We start from the raw sequence: 19,558 nt of genomic DNA on the forward strand, positions 1-19,558 counted from the left end.
TGGCCAATGATTACCAATCCCTGCAACAACTAAAACAGCACACGTCAGAACCAACCTCCATACATATTGCAATCTGATTTTTTTTAATTTGTGGGGATATTCTGGCTAATGACAGTTCCCATTTCTTGCTCTTGACCTTCCCCCTCACTCACTTCAACAACATCCTCCTCCTACCTGACGCATGCAGACAGACAGGCGCACACCTCAGATATGTATCCCTTTTCAACCAATAGATTATCCTTTGTTTTGCCTCTTTCTCCCCTTCCCTAATCTGAGCCTCCCACTCAGTGTGCCTGCTCATTGCGAGCGAAATCTAAGACTGCACCACCTTATTCAGGATACACCCACCAGTCAACATAATTTCTCTATACTTAGCCTATGGGATCCCTATTTACAGTTGAAATATCTCAATTAGATAAATTATAAATAAATTTAGTTTGAAAATCAGCACACTTATGCACAGGAAGAATTTGGCACCTATTTTATTTACATCAGGACTAACAAAGGACTGGTAAAGATCCGGTCAGATAAACTGCTCCATCCAATTGCCATCACATGACTTTACTGTGCCAGATCATCCAACTTCACTTGGCTAGAGATGTGTGCACTTAGCAGTGCTGTTGCTCAAAAAAAAATCTGGCTGGAGGTGTATTGCTCAATGGTATAAAGAGGTGGCAGCGGAGGGGAGGGCGCAATGGAGGTGCCTGTGGATGCAAAGGCAGGGAGATTCCAAAACAGCAGCGAGGGTCAGGCCTTGCCGGCAAGTGGTTTGTCAGGAGGCTGGTTTGTTATTCAGTAGATCCAGCCTCTTTTGTAAACATGGAAAGCAAAGGCAGGTCAGACAGTCTGGCCTGGAATCCTGAGAAAGACAAAGAATTAGAAGGCTCTAAGTGTGAAACCAATTTTGGAAATTCCAATTTTACTGCTAAAGGCACTCATCAAGTTCTTGAGACTGTGTTTGCTTTCGTCATTCAATGCTTAGATTGCCAAATTGTTTTGCTAATAGTCTTTCTTTTTAAACTCCTCAGAGCCATTCTGCAGGGCCTGGCCTACAACACTCACATCTGTAATGTGCACCTGGATCTTAGTAACTGTGAGGTAATGAGCAGTAAGCTGTACATTCTGATTGTAATGATCATTTCCTGCAGAGCATCCATGTGACCATATTGCAAAAAAAATGACCTTTTTCTGTATTTTGCCACAAAAAATCTTTCCAACATGTGCACTATTTGTCCTCAACTCGTAACTTTTTGTTTCAATGCATAGAAGTGAAAGAGAAAATCATGTACATTAAAACAACAATTCTAAATTAGCAATCCTGTGAAATCTGAAAGGAAGTAGAGGCTAGGTAAATGAGTATATAAATTGGCTTTCTAACAAAATGAGAAAAATGTGAACGTACTATATTGTTAATGATCCGTAAAAGCAAATGGTGAAAATGCTCAGCCATGAAATACCGTAAATGCAGTTTCATCAGCCTCTTATTTATATTAAAGCAGGAATTTTAACATCACTTTCTCCTGTGCAACCTGCCACCAAGAAACAAACTCAAGCCATTATATTACAATGGGTACTGGGCACCTTTCAGCTACCAAGCTTTGCAAATTTACCTTGTAATGTTCCCGGTTGTTTAAGTCCATTGCATCAGGATATGGTATTAGGTAGCCTATGTCCAAATAAAAGCAGCCGTATACCTCACTGGGAGGCAGCCTAGGGTGAAGATGCAGAATGTGGGGTCATCTGAAATAAATAATTGCCATGAGCTTGCTTTTGAATTATCTTGTGTTCATCCTCCTCCTCCTTCACTTCTCTGGGGCTGCTATCAGATTGGTCAGGTTTGAACTGGAGAGGGTGTGGAGGAGATTCACTAGGATGTTGCATTGGAGAGTATCTGGGTTTGTCTTCTCTGGAGCAGAGAAGGCTGGAGGGTATGGGGGAGGTGACCTTGATCGTGGTATATAAAATTATAAGGGAGATTGATAAGGTAGAAAGTAAAAATATAACTTTCCCCACGGTGGAGGAATCTAAGACAAGAGGGTATAGATTTAAAGTAAAAGACAGGAGGATTTAGAGGGGTTCTGAGGGGGGAGTTTTTCCACACAGAGGGTGGTTGGAGTCTGGAATATGCTGGCTGAAGAGGTAATAGAAGCAGATACTCTCAAGATGGACAAGAAGCATCTAGACAAGAACATGAAATGCCAAGGCATAGAAGGCTATTGACCTAATGGGGTAAATGGGATTAGTGTGGTTAGGTACAATGGGTGACATGGATGTAGTGGGTTGCTTTTGTGCTGTGCGACTCAATAACTCGTCATTCACAGCTCTCGAGACTCTTTGGTGCAGAGATTTCTGAATACCCAAATAGAAAAGGAAATCACCTGTAAGTTTATTTATTCTCATTGTGAGGGAAACAATGTCTATTGCCGTTGCCTTTAACCAGCCTGGGTGGGTCTTTGGCTTTCAACACTACAGGCAAATGCAGCCTAGTGTGCCTGTTGACATGTGGTATTTTAAAACAAACCTTTTCTCTTGTTCAGTTGAGATCAGCAGGTGCTCAGGTGATCCAGGATCACATTATTGATGCCAGCACTATCAGCAGTCTGGACTTATCAGACAATGGTAAGTGACTTTCTGCAGAAGTAATTTGACTGACACAAGGAGGTTGATGCTGCTTACTTTGTTTTCTCTCTTTTGCAGGGTTTGACTCTGACATGGTAACGTTGGTCTTATCAATTGGGAGAAGCAAATCTATCCGACACGTAGCACTTGGCAAAAATTTCAATATAAAGTCAAAGTAAATATAGACATTGTCACGTGTTGACCTTTTTTTAAAGAAGACTTACTGATCACATTTTGGATTAATTTGAATTAATAGCATATGTGTGCATTAATATTTTCAGAGCCTTGGCTGATGTTCTTCACAGGATTGTCCAACTTATCCAGGATGAAGAATGTGTAAGTGTATCACCTTCAATTATTTTATCTGATAATAAAATTAAATAAAACCAAAAAAATTGCAAAATCGAGGCATCTTCAGTGTAGAAAAATCTGACAAAATAGGCTGATCCAGCACTGGAAGTTGAAACTTTGGTTAAAAGCAAGTGCAGGCAGTCCCTGGGTTATATAAGAGTTCTGCTTCTGAGAACTGTAAGCCAATTTCTTTGTAAATCAGAAACGTGCATTTTCCATAGTAACCTGTCTTGTATTGCTCTACGTACACTTGCTATCATTTCATTTCATTGAATAATCACCCTAACACTACACATAATTAAATTAAGATATCTTTATTCGTCACATGTACATCGAAACACACAGTGAAATGCATCCTTTGCGTAGTGTTCTGGGGGCAGCCCGCAAGTGTCGCCACACTTCCGGCACCAACATAGCATGCCCACAACTTCCTAACCCTTATGTCTTTGGAACGTGGGAGGAAACCAGAGCACCCGGAGGAAACCCGCCCAGAGACGGGGAGAACGTACAAACTCCTTACAGACAGCGGCCGGAATTGAATCCGGGTCGCTGGCGCTGTAATAGCGTTATGCTAATGGAATATATAATATTAACAGTCATTAATGAATCCCATGAAATATTTTATTATTCTTATTACTAGCTTAAATGCTTTGGAAATGTTTGGGAGAAGGTGCACAAAGGCAGATTTCCATAAGTCAGGTCATTAATAACCCAGGGAGCCCCTGTGGTGAACCAGGTAAAATGGGAAGCAAAGGAGGAAAATATAAAACAAAATACAGGTCATCACCGGGTAATGAATGGGTTCCATAAAACAAAATACAGGCCATCACCGGGTAATGAATGGGTTCCATTTTTACAGATGTCCATAAGTTGATTTTGTCCATGTCAGAAAATACACAAAAATCACTCAATATGCTAACTGTAAATCCACAGTTTTGTAATGAATGGCATCAAAAATACATAAGACTGTTAAGAAAGAACAATTACTGAAAGTGGAGAGAGAGCAAAGTAGTTCTGCCATTCATAGGAATGACCGTATGTACGTATGTTGGACTTTGAATTTAATAATATAATGGGAGCATATTTTTATGTATGGTGTCTGTGTCGGGCGTTCGTAACCCAGAAACGGCCTGTATCTGTAAAAGGTGGCAGATATGAGAGCGTGCAGGGACAACATATGACAAAATATAAAGGGGGTGTAAGTTATTACAGCAAAAACAGTGCTTTCTGATAAAGTAGGAACAGTGATTACCTTCAGTGTTTCAATTAGTTTTGAAGCTGTTAAGTGCATGCATTGACCTGATACAGTTGTGTATTCAAGTAGCACTCTTCTGTATGGATCTAACTCATATCACATTACAAAAGGAAAGATACTTTGGAAATTTTTCAGGATCTTTTGTGAAAGCTTCTAGTTGCAGGTTTGCAATATCTCCCAACAAGGAAATTGCTTGGAGGGAGGAGAGGGCTGGGAATTATTTTGTATTTGGGTAAACCCAAATGAAACTCTTGACTTGACAATTCGCATATTAAAATGGCATTTTGACTTCAGATTTATTTCAAATTCTGAAGGCTTGAAAATCAATTTGAGGAGCAACTTACTGATGATAGTGAAGACAATGGTGTGAATTTATTTGGTTGGTACGGTGGAGTGGAACATTCCTCGGAAGTGCAGGACAGGGATTGCTTCTCGTATCCTTCACAGACTGAGTGCCCAAACCCTTTCAGAAGGAGGTCCATGGACAGCAGGCTCTTAGAAGTTGCCTTTTCCTAGTTGTCACAGAATAACATAGGTTGAAGCCTTCGATTCAGCCATTTGCTTCCCCCTTTTAGCTATGAATTATGAATGGTGCATGAAAGCAAAGAATTAACAAGGAGGAAATTGTGATCAATGCACATTTTATAAGGTAATAATAAAAATTTTTTTTTTCTTTTCAGCCTCTCCAATCACTGTCAGTTGCTGATTCACGATTAAAGTCTGGAGCAAATGTCCTCATTAATGCTCTGGGCAGCAACACCTGCTTGAAAAAGGTTGATATCAGTGGAAATGCCATGGGAGACATTGGAGCAAAGATGTTGGCTAAAGCTTTGCAGATTAATACAACCCTTGGGTAGGTGTGATTATACATGTAATATGAGTTAGCTTTCTGTCACCAAGAGTTTACGTCACATGGACTGTTAACAAAGATCGGCAGAAAATGGTTCTTCTGCACTTTACAGGTCCTCCTCAGGTTATGACAGGGCTCCGTTCCTGAGAACTGTTTGTAATGAACAAAATCAGTGTGTGGGAGAGGATTTTGTTCATTACAAACAGCTGACAGGAGAGTGAACAAGGGCCAGCCAGCCTCACTGACTCACTGAATGACTCTGCTCAGCACTCTCAGTTCTGCTCAGCTCAGTTGTTGTAGTTGGGGGTGGAGGGGGAGGTGTAGGAGTGTAGGGGCACGGAAATACCCCGTTCCCACCATGCAGGGAATGCCCCCGGCCCTGCAGCAGCTGACGATTTCATCCCCATCTGTCCTACTGGTTTCACAAAATCGCTTGTTCATGTCGACAGGCTCTTCATAAGTCAGGCAGTCGTAACCTTGGGAGAACTGTATTGATTTTACAGCAGTGTAAAGCTACTTGACCACACAAAACTGCACCTTCACAATGGTGATGCTGAAAGCAACACCCAAGTTTCAAACTGAACCCATGAATCCAATAAAAATGTCCTACCTCATGATGAACAAGGAGAATAGTGTAATACTTCTCCAGAGATCATGGTCTGTGTAGTGCTTCAGATTATCGTTAACAATACTTGTTTTGCATGTCAATATCTAATGGTGATGACCAATGCTATCATATGGAAATTGCACAGTTTTGTCAGAAAGGATATGTTCCAAATGTCAAATGTACATTGATTATATCATTTCCCAATAACTAGACATTGATCCTCTTTCAACAAACTGTGTGATTATCAACACAATTATTACTACTTTGTAAAGGACATTTTTCATTTCATTTATTCCTTTGTAAAATGCAGAACTTGATGACAAAGCCATCATTTGTCATCTACCCCTAATTTATTTTATTTTAGTGCACTTGTTAGGCCATTTCACAGGGTAGTTTGAATCTAAAGGGCCACCAAGTAAGGACAGTAGATATCCTGCTCTTAAAGACTTTAGTAAATCAGATGGGTTTTTACAATAATTCTGTTACTTCGTGGTCATTGGCCTCTGTTTTCACTCTAGGATATTTAATTTCTTGAAATCAAATTCTGGAGTGGTCATGGTCGGATTTAGACTCATCCAGATTAATAATCCAGGCCTTGAGAAACTTGTTCAGTAATTTAATTGCTCTGCTACTGTACCAATGATACAAATGCTGTCGATAGAGCTTGATGTAGATGAAGGACGAGTTCTCTGATCAGATGTTCCTGTAGAATGGTTCTCTTACACAACTCCTGATGTCCACTTGATAAAATTAATGGATGGAAATCATGTGTTTTGAGTATGTGAATTCCTGGAATTGGACTGTCCTGTGAGGATATCAGCCTGAAGTCTCCAAATAACTAAATATTTTGGTTATCTGTGTTCTTTGTGATATCTTCCCTGATTCTCATAATGTGTATTACTTAAAAATGAGATGCTTGGTTTGATTTGAATGCTGTGATCACACTATACTGTTTGGGTTTATTCACCTGTGTCTCTCAGCTTTATAATCAAATCCAGCGTCTATTATTCTCTGAATCAGCCATTTCAAACACGACACTGAGAGCTATGTCGTCTAAGATAAACATGTACTCAGTCTTCATTGCCCCTACTTTCACCCTTACACATTTCCTCGTGTTAACTTCCTGAAATTGTATGTTTTCACTTCCTATTTTTGTTCTAATTAAAGCCCTTAATCAGCACTCAGCAGGGCCTGTCTGAGCTTTGACGCTAATGTCAGCATGTCTCATTTTGTAACATTCTCACCTCTGAGTCTTAACATTCAGTCCCACTGCACTTAATCTCAGCGAATTTCTGAGTGGCACAGGGCACAGCATTGTTGGAGGTTGTATTGAGATGTTAAACCTTGTCTGTTTTGGTGATGTTCAAAGATCTCAGTGGTATTAAAGAGTCCTTCCTGACCTCTATTCAATCTAAGATTTCTTCCAGAGACAGCCCCAAAGTGTATGTGTTGTAAAAGTAGAAAATGCTGGAAGTACTCAGCAGATCAGACAGTGTCTGTGGAGGAAGAAACAGGTTAACATTTCAGGTTGACAACATTTCATCGTGACTATTCGTGCTGTTTTCCTAAGTTTGGGGCAAACATGCTCAGGATTGATCAGACGAAGTTGAAAGGAAGTGAAAATAGTTATTTGGAGATGGTCTAGTTCCAGGAATTCACATACTCACAACACCTGATTTCCATCCATTAATTTTGTCAAGTGGACATCAGGGGTTGTGTAAGAGGAGCATCTGCTCAGAGAACTAGTCCTTCATCTACATCAAATTCAATCAACAGTGTTTGTATCACTGATCATCAAAGAAAAAAAAAGAGAGGATGGAGATTGGGCTTCTTCTTGTGTAAGATACTAGAATTTGGGGTTATCGTTTAAAAGTAAGGGGTTGACATTTTTTTTCCTGAGGGTTGTGTCTCTCCAGAACTCTCTTCCTCAAAGGGCTGTGGAAACAGAGTCTTTGAATATTTTCAAGACAGGAACTTGGTAAGCAAGGGGGTGAAAGGTTATCACAGGCAAACAGAAATGTGAAGTTGAAATTACAATCAGATCAGCGTGATGTTGAATGGAGTAGGCTGAAGAGGGCAAGTTGCTACTCCCTCACTTAATTTATATGTTTGCATGACCCACTTATATGGCATCTTTCACATCCCTTTCAAGGTGACCCAAAACAAATTTATTGCAACCACAATTTGAAGTGTCACTGCTCACAAGCAGTTATGACTGGACCATCTATTTTCAGTAATGTTGATTGAGAGATAAATTTTGGCTAAGCCTCTGGATGTGAGCTCTTCTCGTCTTCTCTGAACTAGTACCTTCTTATCTCTCACACTGGCTGGAGAGAAGATCCTAAATGAATGCCAGCACTTCGAACAGTACAGTACTTAGTATTCACTGGAAGCTTAGCCCCCAACCTTGTGACTCAGTCAAGAGTGCAACCAACTGAGACAAAACTGATTCAATCCAAATTTCACCAGATTAACTGCTTTCTATTGGTATAAAATGTACTTTTTGTCCATGTTTGTTTCATAGATAAAAGTAAAATCAGGCTACAGTTCTCACTTTCACTCCCAATATAGATTGGAATTTGGTTTTGCTCACGAGTACAGTATGAAAGTTGTTTGGATCCCACTAAGCAGTTTTCAGACCGCATAAAATGTGGTTCCAGTGCAGTGGATTTGAAAGCACTCGGATTATTTAAATGATCTTCTGGGACATTTCCTGTATAGGAATGTGTCAGATTTCAATAAGGTTCCTAGGGGAATGTAAATTCTAAAAATGATGTCTTAATTTGCTTGCATACGGTGGGGGTTTCAAAGACAAGGTTTAAAGTGAGAGGCAGGAGGTTTAGAGGGGACTAGAGGGTGAACTTTTTAACACAGAGGGTGGTTGGAGTTTGGAATGTGCTGCCTGAAGAGGTGGTGGGGGCAAATGTTCTCTCAACATCTAACCAAGCTATAGACTTAATGTTGGTAAATGGGATTAGTGTAGATACTGTATGTATTAATGGTGGCATGGACGCAGTGGGCCCAAGGACATGTTTCTGTGTCGTCTGACTCTATCACTCTATTTAAAAAAAAATTTTGATGCAATAATGAGCATGTCATTGAAAAACAAGAGATGATGTTACAAAAAGATATTTTTACATTCAATTATCGTGCAGGCATAGTGTAAATGATGTCTCTACCTGTGAGATAATTGAAGATTTTCCATCAAATTTGTGATATAGACTTTGCTTGCAGATGGAAAACAGTTAATGACAATCTTGATTTTGTCATGACAGAACTGTGATCTGGGACAGAAATAACACAACAGCAGTGGGATTCCTGGATATTGCAAGGGCGCTGGAGAGGTAATTGTGATATAATGTACTGCTAATATTGATCTTCTGTTAAACTTAAAAACTGCAGTCTTCTTACAGAATTATTTTTTGTATTGAACAGCTGGAAACAAATTAAAGATTCACTTTAGGGCCAGTCCTACAGACTAGAGCCAGAACTTTTGAAGGGATTTGCCACCCTCAGTCCTTTGAATTGAGTCAAGTCCTGGTGTGCATGGAACTCCAGGACTTGTATTTCAGCCTTACATGCATGCCAGGACTTACTGAGTGACAGATGATGCTGTACACATCCCCCTCTGCTGCTTCACTCATCCAGTCTGGCTGGGATTCCCCGTCAGTATATTGGGCAATTGACCCTCAAATCCTGCACCAACCAGACTTGACATTTGACTTGCTGCAGACTCTGAGACACTGATTTCATTGGGGATTCCAGATTCGCAAATTTAGAGTTAAGGGGGAAGTTAAGTATTTTTTTAATGTCTTCTAAATGCTTTTTCATTTCTAAATTACTTTTTAAGTTATCAGTTTTAATCATTTTTAGATGTCTCTGAATGTCAGAAACATTTAAAACTCATAAAATCCATAAAAGCTTTGACAAGGCATAATTCTGCACCATGTCACAGCTAGTTACTGTCTGAGTCTGGTTGCCTGGCAGAATTCCAGCGAGATCTTCCTTCCACACCCAACCCAGGTAAATGAGGGTAGCAATTCCATTTGGCAGCCCCAGTCCAGTAAGATCCATCCTGTTATAACGTTCGTCTTAAGAACATAAGAAATAGGAGCAGCATTCATCCTGTGGAGACTCATCCACCTTACAACAAGATATTGGCTTTGTCAGGAAATATGAATCTGAAAGTGGCTGCTTCTTTTGTACCATTTTCCTGTCCTGTCCCCAAAACCCTTGATTCCTCTGCTATCCAGAAATCTATCAATCTCTGTTTTGAATGCAATCAATGGCAGCGTTGACAGCTCTCTTGGGTAAAGAAAGCCCTTCCTTTAGTCCTAAATGGCCTATCCTTATTTTGAGATTCCAAAATGAATGTTGATTCAATCACTCATCTGAGCTAAATACTAAATTAAGTAAGAATTTAATGAGATTCAGCACAATGAAAGATAATTCTGAACTCCATTTAACATCTGATAAAAGTGTTGATAAAAGAAACAAGATTAAAAATTATAGTTCCAATGTCTGAAATAACTTTTTTCTGCTTTATTTTCTCATTGCTTTCAGATATTATTTTGTGATTTTAAAGAAGATCAATCAGTCATTTCTGCAATAATTGTGATTGTTTTCAGGAATTATACACTGAGGTCAATGCCTTTACCCATGAGTGATGTATCCCAGGCTTGTCGCAGCAATCCAGAGAAAACTGAAGAAGCTCTGCAGAAGGTAAAGATAGTCATTATGCTTCACAGCCCTGCAGGATGGAAATGTTATAACACTGAATCTGCCCATTGGCTTGGAGGTATACAAGACTAAGAACTTTAATAGCCAATTTCTGATTTCCAGATACAATCTTATCTCCTTCGGAACAATCAGATGAAGAAAGTTTCTCCAGAGCAGGCTTTTCGGCTGCAGGAGAGAATTGTAACAAGTTCCACACAACAAGTAGGAAGATCTTTCATTACTAATGGGGAAAATCATTAGTTATTTATTATTACCTTTCACAATGGTTAACAGTAAGCAGGATTGGAGAAGAATACGGAGTTGTTTTCCTTTGCACCATTGTTGGTGGAAATTAAAATCTTAATGCTGGGGCTAACTTTAATATTGTTTGTCATTACCATATCCATGGAATCAAAGACGAAATTGCAAAACTGATGTTAAAGTGGTTAAAGTGAACTTGTGCATTTAATTTTAAATTCGTATTAATGCTAGTAATTTACAAATATTATCCTTGGTGATTTCCTGACTATAAAGTTGCTTTTCTATTTAGATTTTATTGGAGTTGGGAAGGGGGTTTAGAAAACTCCTCCATAAAACCTGCAACTGCATTATGAAGTTGAATGGGAAATATTGGGATTTTAAAAAACTACAATAGTAAATACTGACCAAAAATTGTGTTAGCAGCAACTAAGGACATAAAAGGTAATATCTATTGTCAAGCAAATAATCAAATCCAAAATAACTTACTTTCTTGTTTGTATAGGTGGTGGACAGTATGTGTGAGAAAGTGCAAGAATATCTGCATATTATTAATAATGGATCTGTAAAAGAAAGGCAAGAAGATGTAATATTTGCTGAAGAAATCATTAAGGATGCTAAGACATTAACCACAGTGAGTCCCTGGAAAGATTGATGTCTTTTCAAATTATTAGATATTTAAGAGTACACCTTCTTACTGCATCATTGTGCTGGAATGAGGGCCCACTGGAGTGTACATTGATATGATTTAAATAACAACCTTTGCAAAGTATACTAAGTGGCATGTTTCAATTTTCACAATTTACCGATATCTCAATAAAAATATATTTTTATAATAAATGCTTGAAAATTTTTTTCATTGTATTATGAATTTTATTTTGGATTGTAATAAGTGCATTATTGATCAGGACAAGCTTAAAGCACAAGTCTGAACTGATTCAAGTGTGGCCATTCAGATTACAACTCTGACAAATTAAGAATGAATATGCAGGTAAAGGTTTGATCTTATGAAGAATTTATCTTGGAGAGAATAGGAATTGCAGTGAATCCGTTTGTGCAAGTTAGAAGTAGGCAGTATATTTGACATATGGAAGTTTTAGGTTTCGCGATAGCATGTGTTCATAGTGACCAGGCTATCTGTCCAGGACGATGGCTTCACATGTGCTCTGCTCTTATATATTTTGCAAACTTGTCCATACATTACCTCCTATATCCACTGAAAAACACGGATTAGTTCAAAAAATATATTTTAAAAATGCATTAGACATTTTTTCATGTGAAGGAACTAGACTGTTGTAGCATTGAAATCTGTCTGCATTTGAACCATTTATTAGAAAACTGTAGGGGGAGTGAGCAAAAGTAAATTTAGTCTAGATTCGTCACGTGGCGATGACACAGTCTCAAGGGGCCAAATGATTTATTCTTGCTTTGTGATACGAGGTCATTTCAATGATGTCTTTTTTTTCCAACCCACTAATTAGATGGCTGGGGCATTAGGGAAGTAGTCTTCTGGCCTTCATAATGCAGTGGGCCAGGTGACTGGAATACTTTGGCTGAGTGATCTGTTTTCATCCTTTTCCATCCTCATATTCTGACTAATGAACAACTTTGAAAGAAATCAGGTCACTGCCTTTCATCATGACATTGAAATTCATTCCTGTTGCTGGATCTTGGTACTCTTGTGCTCATTAATGCTTCCATCTTGCAACATCCCCACTTCTCTGAATTAGGCCGGAGAAATGAGAGATTGAGGGGCAATGTTATGATACCTTAAAAGTTAAGCTTTAAAAATTGTTTTTAATTATTACTGTTACAAGCGCTTTTATGTATCACCTTGAATTTCTCTCTGCTTCTCTCCTTCCCTTTCGTACTTATGTTACAGCTGTTACCAGCCTTGTATCAAATGGGTAACACACCACCTTTGGTAAGGACAGTGCAGGGAAAGCTGGAGTTAGCTGCTGAAGAGGTCTCAAAAGCTATAATTGAGGAAATCCAGGTAAGAACTGCCTATACGTCTTCTACACATCTGCGGATGATTTTATTCCAAAATAAACCCTTCTATGTTTAAAATGCTACAAATGTCTGGCAAATCAAGATGCCTCCTTATTCTTCTGATTCTCTGATGTTAGAGAATATGGGAAATATGCCAACACATCCCTGGCCTACCTCCTCTTTCATTTAATGTTTTATTCCTGTACTTTTAAGTTTTTCTTTTCATCTCTCAGGTGCTTTCGCTCGGCTGCATTAGATTTCTTGTATATATTCCCTTTAGGACCTCCATGTGTTGTGTTTATGGACAGGGCTCAAACGATTTGCCTAATCTAAAGTCAGAAAGGGAGCTTTGACAACAGGTGGAGCTCTAACTTGGAAATACCAGTGCACCAATGCCTGTAAACAAAGAGCAATTGGTGTATCCATGAAGCCACAAGTATATGTGCTTGTGTTTTCCTATTGCATGTTTAGATACATAAATGGATCCAAAAACTGAAAATGCTTTAGTTCTGAAAATTTGGTGAGTCACCTCAAAACTTGGATTATTTGCTTCAAATCTGGATAGTGATCTTAAGTGTAAAAAGTAGAACATATAAAATGAGTAGGCCATTTGGTTTCTCCCAGCTGCTCGACAATTCAGTAATGGCTGATTCTTTACCTCAGTACCACTTTCCACACTAATCTCATATCCCTTAATTCCTTAATATCCAAAAATCTACTAACCTCTATCTTGAATATACTCAACAACTGAGCTCACACAGTCCTCTTGGGTAGAGAATTCCAATTATTCACTACCTTGTGGGTGAAGAAATTTCTTATCTCAGTCCTGAATGGCCACCCCCTTTTATTCCTGAGTCTATGACCCCCGGTTGCAGACACCTCAGCCAGGGGGAACATCATCTCTGTATCTACCTTGTCAAAGCCCGTATGAAGGAGGATATTCAGATTTAAAGATGCAAACATATTCTTGGTCTGAAGCCAAGTGGAGAATTTAAAACCAATTCTACTTAAATAGTGCTTTTAACGTACTGATCTGAACTTTCTGCTGACAGCAGACAGACATTTCATGTCATAGGCTTGCTGCTTAGCAAACATCTAAATCCACTACTACCTTAGTGGAAATCCAAAAGAAAACATACTTTAGGTGCTGAAAATCTTGAATTAAGAGAGAAAATGCCAGAAATTATTCAGTTTTTTCAGCCAGAGAGTGGTTGGTGCATGGAATGCGCTGCCTGGGGTGGTGGTGGAGGCTGATACGTTGGTCAAGTTCAAGAGATTGTTAGATAAGTATATGGAGGAACTTAAGATAGAGGGATATGTGGGAGGAAGGGGTTAGATAGTCTTAGGAGTGGTTTGAAGGTCAGCACAACATGGTGGGCCGAAGGGCCTGTACTGTGCTATATTGTTCTATGGTAGTTGCTCAAGCATCACTTGTGAAGAGAAGAACTGAGTTAATGTTTCTTATTGATGACCTTTCATCAGAATCTTAGGAACAAACTTCTTCAGTGAAGCAGCTCCAACCAGATCAGAGAGGCCCTGTGCAACACGGTTTTTCGACCACAAATAGTAAAACCTCTGAGTCTTGCAACAAGCTTACTAGCTCTGATGTTGAAAAATATGCCAAAACTATTACAAATTATATATCCTATTAAATGTGTTTAAAATTGCTGCATTTTAAAACAAAAAAATTAGAAGAAAAGCTTTTAAAATTAAATTGATTTAAATTAATTCACTTAAATCAAAAGAGGTAAATTACTTGCCCTTCTCCCTTACAGCTGCTCATCTATATTTAAATAGACTTGCAAGAGCTAAGAAATTGCAGCAGTTATGGAGTCATACAGCATAGATCCTGCCCTTCAACCCACTGACTCTGCACCAACCACTGACCAATCCTGCTAATAGCCAGAACTTAAGAACCAAAGAAATCTTGGGGAATTGTGTGACTAGAGGGAATACAACATAGGGAGGGGCAAGACTGTGGAGGAATTTGAAAAAAAGGATCAGAATGTTACAATAGAAGCTTATATTTGTTAGTTGAATGTAGAATGCCAACATCTTTCTAGAATGAGATGGCATAACTGCGGTATGATATTACATATGGGGTGACACCATGGTGTTTGCTGGTAGAGCTACAGAACTCCAGGAACCAGGGTTCAATCCTGACCTTGCACATTGTATCTGTGACTACCTGGATTTCCTCCAGATGTTCCAGTTTTCTTCCTATATCCTGAAAGGGTTGGTAGATTAATTGTCCTTAGTGTGTAAGTGAGTGGATGGAACTGAGGGAGAATAAAAATGGGATGAGTGGAAATAGGTGGTTGATGGTCAGCGTGAATTGGTGGGCTAATGAACCTTTTGACTGTATGACTCCGTGACTCTGTCGTCTAGTCTGCCACTTCTGAGATGAATCAGAACTTTCTGACCATTGTAACTTGTTCTCCTGCTTAGTAAGGGAACCACATCCTCCGTACTTGCTCCCCTAATATAAGTCTCCTAACCTGCATCTGGGAAGTTTGTCTGCCATCTGTAGTTCACTGATTTTCTCTGGGCAGAAAGCAAAAACCACAGGGAATGGTGACAAGGGTCTGCTCCCCCATCTTTCAGGAAAACATATTGCCCTGGCATTGCTGTTGATCGTGAAAATTTCAGTCTGCCTGATTGTAGGAGACTTTATGAACTAGGTCTTTAAATTTGTTCCCCCTTCCTCTAATGCCTGCAGAAATTGATCTTCTGTCAAAGCAGCAAAGCCAGTCTGAGTTGATGAAGGACAAGACAAATGGCTCTCCCTTTTGAGCAGGAATACTGAACAACTGAAATCACAGGTGGTGCAGGGCTGGGTATGGGCAGTGGGGACCTGACTAGGGCTGGAAAGTAGAGGATTTCCCCGTAGTGCACAGTTGTGGAGAGAGATTGTGACAGGGCTGCAGTGTTATACTGGGCTTGCTATTCTTCCATCATCTCTTGTTCTGAGTTTTTAGCTATGTGAATAGATAATGAAATAAGCATAGGTTTGTAATTGTGATGATATTCTCACAATGTTTTAGGGCATGTAAGATTGCAGTAAGACAACTGATATTATTAAAACTCAGTGAATTATATGTATATTACTGCTAACTGTCTTAAATTGAGAACTCACTTGATCCTGCTCTGTAACCTGTACTGCTCAGGGGTTTAACTTGAAAGTGGGTAACCTTTTGATATTGTGAACCATGTCTGTATCTTGATCTAGAAATAACTTCAGTGAAGACAAACATAAAAGCTTTCATGGAACATATTTTAAAAATCTTGCATCAAATGAAAAACTATTCAAAATAAAATTTTTTCTCTGTTTTCCCTAGACACTCATTCAGTCCCTCATGAAATCCACTGGTATCCTGTGTCCCACTCTTCTACAGAAAGTCAACATGCAGGAACAGCTCATCAACAATGTATCTGACAGAATCTTCAACCCCAAGAATTTTGCAAGAAGCATGATTATTGATCAAACAGGATTAGGGATCATGAACAAACTCAGGTCTGGATATTCCTCCACGTGGGATTACAACATAGGGCCTCGTGAACTAGATTTCAATAGGGAAGAAAAATTGAAAAGATTTTCATGCAACTGCACCCAATGTCTATTTTAAAAACATGCATTTAGCAAAATATTGCTGGATTTCTTTTAAGTTCAGGAGAGAGAAGCATCATCTTTTATCAAATGAATTTTTAAAGGGGAGATGAGAAAATATCATGAATAAAAGCATTTAGAATGGGCCATGTGGCTTTCCTCATTGGTAGTTATATATGAGAGTTGGCTCCCCCTTGATTTTCCTTTTTCTTTTAATAACTAAATATCCCTGAGCCTAGTTCTTGGAAACAATTTTTGTCCCCGTCATAATCAGGTAATAATAAAAGTCCAATTTCAAAAGACAAATTATTGTTAAATATATTAGCATTACTTCTGAAATAAAATCAAAACCATTTGTTGAGTTTTATGTTTTGACTACAGATCAGATTAACAGGTTAACAAATTGAAATGACAAACTTTACAGAGAGGAGTTCATTAATTAATAATAATAACCCCCATCCCCATAGGTCATATGTTAGATTAACCTTGAGAGTTTATGCCTCCTGAACGCAGTGGATGTTATCAGCACATGACAGCACATAATTGTCATTGAAAAGCAAACACTGGTAAATGCTGAAAATCTGAAATAAAAACAGAAAATGCTAGAGATGCTCAGCGGGTCAGGCAGCATCTGCAGAGAGAAAAAGAGTTTCCCTCTAGAACATGCTTGATTAAGTATGATTCCATTTCTGATGAAGGACCATCAACTTGAAATCTCTCTCCACAGATCTTACCTGTTCTGTTAAATTTCACCAGTGTTTTCCAGGATGTTTTGTGTTTAATTATAAATAGCTCAAGAAAGAGAATCAGGATTAGAAATGTCAAACTCTGTTTATTTTCAGAATCTACTGTGAATTAGGGTTTAAAGTGAGGTAGTCAAGTATTAAGATAAACAACAAATGGTCTTTGTTCTGTGTTGTCACAGTGAAGTGAAGCTCCATGTCACTGCTGCTTTAATCAGTCACATTGTGGACCATGTTCTGAAGGACCTGGTGATTGCTCAGCAGAAGCTTGTGAGTATTGCTGATCAAGTAAATTATGTGACAACTATTTAATAAATCATAAATTACACAAGGTTCTGGCAGCTTGATTGCTGAAATGCTCCCAGCCACTGGCTCTTTTGTCCTCTCTCCACCATGTCTTGGAATTACTTTTCCCATCCCCACACACACCCCTTCCCCACTGAACCCGTCACACATTCCTGCACAGAGTCTACTTTCCCATTCTCTCCAACCCAACTCCCACAAGTACTACTCTCCCATTTCTTCCCATCACGGGCTTCTGTCTCCCCTTTTACCAGTGCAGAGTAGGAGTTGGCCTGTTCTCTTGCTGCAGGGCTCCCTCTGCCTTTCCTCATCCATATAATCATTTCTTAGCTCATTCTAGAACTATCTCTCCCTTCCCCCAAACTTGCTTCATACCCGAGATGTTCCCCTTTTTGTTAATCAACTTACTTTACTGGTGGTCATGTGTTATTCTATGTACTGTAATCTATTTTACGAGGAGTGTTTACTCAATTTAGTTTTCTTTGTACATTTACGTATATTGCACCTGGTAGCAAACAGATAAAATCGCATCAGGAACCTGTTTACAGCCATTGTAATTTGACTTTCCACTTGTAAAATGAGCGGCAGATGTGAACAGTACAGCTCCAAATAATGTCACGCCTGAAAATTTTGCATAATTTTCAATGGAAAGCAATAAACAATTCCAGGATGCGTAGTACTGGCCTCAGCAATCGGAATCATAGAGTTAATTGTTGGATCGGGAAGCAATGCTGTGCTTATTACTAAATCATTCACCCTGTTAACTAATGATCAACTTTTTCTTTAAGTCTAAATTCATTAATTAAGAGCACCAGGTATCATTAATTTTGGACAATTCAATTAAACTCTTTCTAAATCTTCTCCATGTAGGCATGTTATGCAACAAAGCCACCATGTGAAACATCAGACTCAAATACAACAAGTGTAGAAGCCTCAGAGGAAGAAACCATCAGCAACAAAATAAACGTTTCATTGAACGTCCCTGATGTCTTGGCTCCAATTGAGGTATTACTCACAGCAGATATTCAGATTGGGAATTGGCTTAAATTGAATACAGGTCATCCCTGGATAACAAACAGGTTCCGTTTGTACAGACATCCTTGGTCAATTTTGTCCACAAATCAGAAAATAGACAAAAATCACTCAGTGCGGTAACCATCCCGTCACAGTTTTGTAATGAATGGCATCAAAAGCACATCAGACTGATTACAAAAAACAAATTCTATACCATAACCATAGAACCATACAGCACAAAACGGGCCCTTTGGCCCACCATGTTGTGCCGTCCATCAAACCACCCTCACACTATCTAACCCTTTCCTCCCGCATATCCCTCTATCTCACATTCCTCCATATGCCTATCCAACAAACTCTTGAACCTGTCCAATGTATCTGCCTCCACCACCACCCCAGGCAGTGCATTCCATTGCACCAACCACTCTCTGGGTGAAAAACCTCCCCCTGACATCTCCCCTGAACCTCCCACCCATAACCTTAAAACCGTGCCCTCTCGTCTTGAGCATTGGTGCCCTGGGAAGGAGGCACTGACTGTCTACTCTATCTATTCCTCTCAATATTTTATATAACTCTATCATGTCTCCTCTCATCCTCCTCCTTTCCAGTGAATAAGGCCCTAGCACCTTAAACCTCTCCTCATATTCCATACGCTCTAATCCAGGCAGCATCCTGGTAAATCTCCTCTGCACCCTCTCCAACGCCTCCACATCCTTCCTATAATGCGGCGACCAGAACTGAACACAGTACTCTAAGTGTGGTCTAACTAGAGTTTTGTAAAGCTGCATCATCACTTCGCGGCTCTTAAACTCAATCCCGCGACTTATGAAAGCTAACATCCCATAGGCCTTCTTAACTGCTCTATCCACCTGTGAGGTATCTTTCAGTGAACTGTGAATATGAACCCCCAGATCCCTCTGCTCCTCTACACTGCCAAGTACCTTGCCATTTACCCTATACTCTGCCCTGGAGTTTGTCCTTCCAAAGTGTACCACCTGACACTTCTCTGGATTGAACTCCATCTGCCACTTGTCAGCCCAGCTCTGCATCCTATCAATATCCCTCTGTAGGCTCCGACAGCCCTCCACACTCTCCACAACACTGCCGATCTTAGTGTCATCCACAAACTTACTAACCCAGCCTTCCACCCCCTCATCTAAGTCATCTATAAATATCACAAAAAGTAGAGGTCCCAGAAACGATCCCTGCGGGATACCACTAGTCACTGACCTACAATCCG

At 39.4% G+C, this 19,558-nt stretch overlaps 1 protein-coding gene across 1 annotated transcript in view; it reads left to right on the top strand.

The window, feature by feature from the left end:
- carmil2 (capping protein regulator and myosin 1 linker 2) overlaps nucleotides 1-19,558 on the top strand; it is a 97,721-nt gene that overhangs the window by 60,781 nt on the left and 17,382 nt on the right. Inside the window, exons 17-29 of the mRNA XM_052028337.1 lie at nucleotides 1,029-1,098; nucleotides 2,538-2,619; nucleotides 2,698-2,794; nucleotides 2,901-2,955; nucleotides 4,906-5,078; nucleotides 8,958-9,026; nucleotides 10,311-10,404; nucleotides 10,525-10,623; nucleotides 11,165-11,293; nucleotides 12,542-12,655; nucleotides 15,990-16,165; nucleotides 17,184-17,271; nucleotides 18,175-18,309. Of these exons, the coding sequence (XP_051884297.1) occupies nucleotides 1,029-1,098; nucleotides 2,538-2,619; nucleotides 2,698-2,794; nucleotides 2,901-2,955; nucleotides 4,906-5,078; nucleotides 8,958-9,026; nucleotides 10,311-10,404; nucleotides 10,525-10,623; nucleotides 11,165-11,293; nucleotides 12,542-12,655; nucleotides 15,990-16,165; nucleotides 17,184-17,271; nucleotides 18,175-18,309 (1,381 nt within the window). The remainder of the gene's footprint in view (nucleotides 1-1,028; nucleotides 1,099-2,537; nucleotides 2,620-2,697; nucleotides 2,795-2,900; nucleotides 2,956-4,905; nucleotides 5,079-8,957; nucleotides 9,027-10,310; nucleotides 10,405-10,524; nucleotides 10,624-11,164; nucleotides 11,294-12,541; nucleotides 12,656-15,989; nucleotides 16,166-17,183; nucleotides 17,272-18,174; nucleotides 18,310-19,558) is intronic.

Source organism: Pristis pectinata, chromosome 13 (assembly GCF_009764475.1).
Source record: "Pristis pectinata isolate sPriPec2 chromosome 13, sPriPec2.1.pri, whole genome shotgun sequence".
NCBI lineage: Eukaryota > Metazoa > Chordata > Chondrichthyes > Rhinopristiformes > Pristidae > Pristis > Pristis pectinata.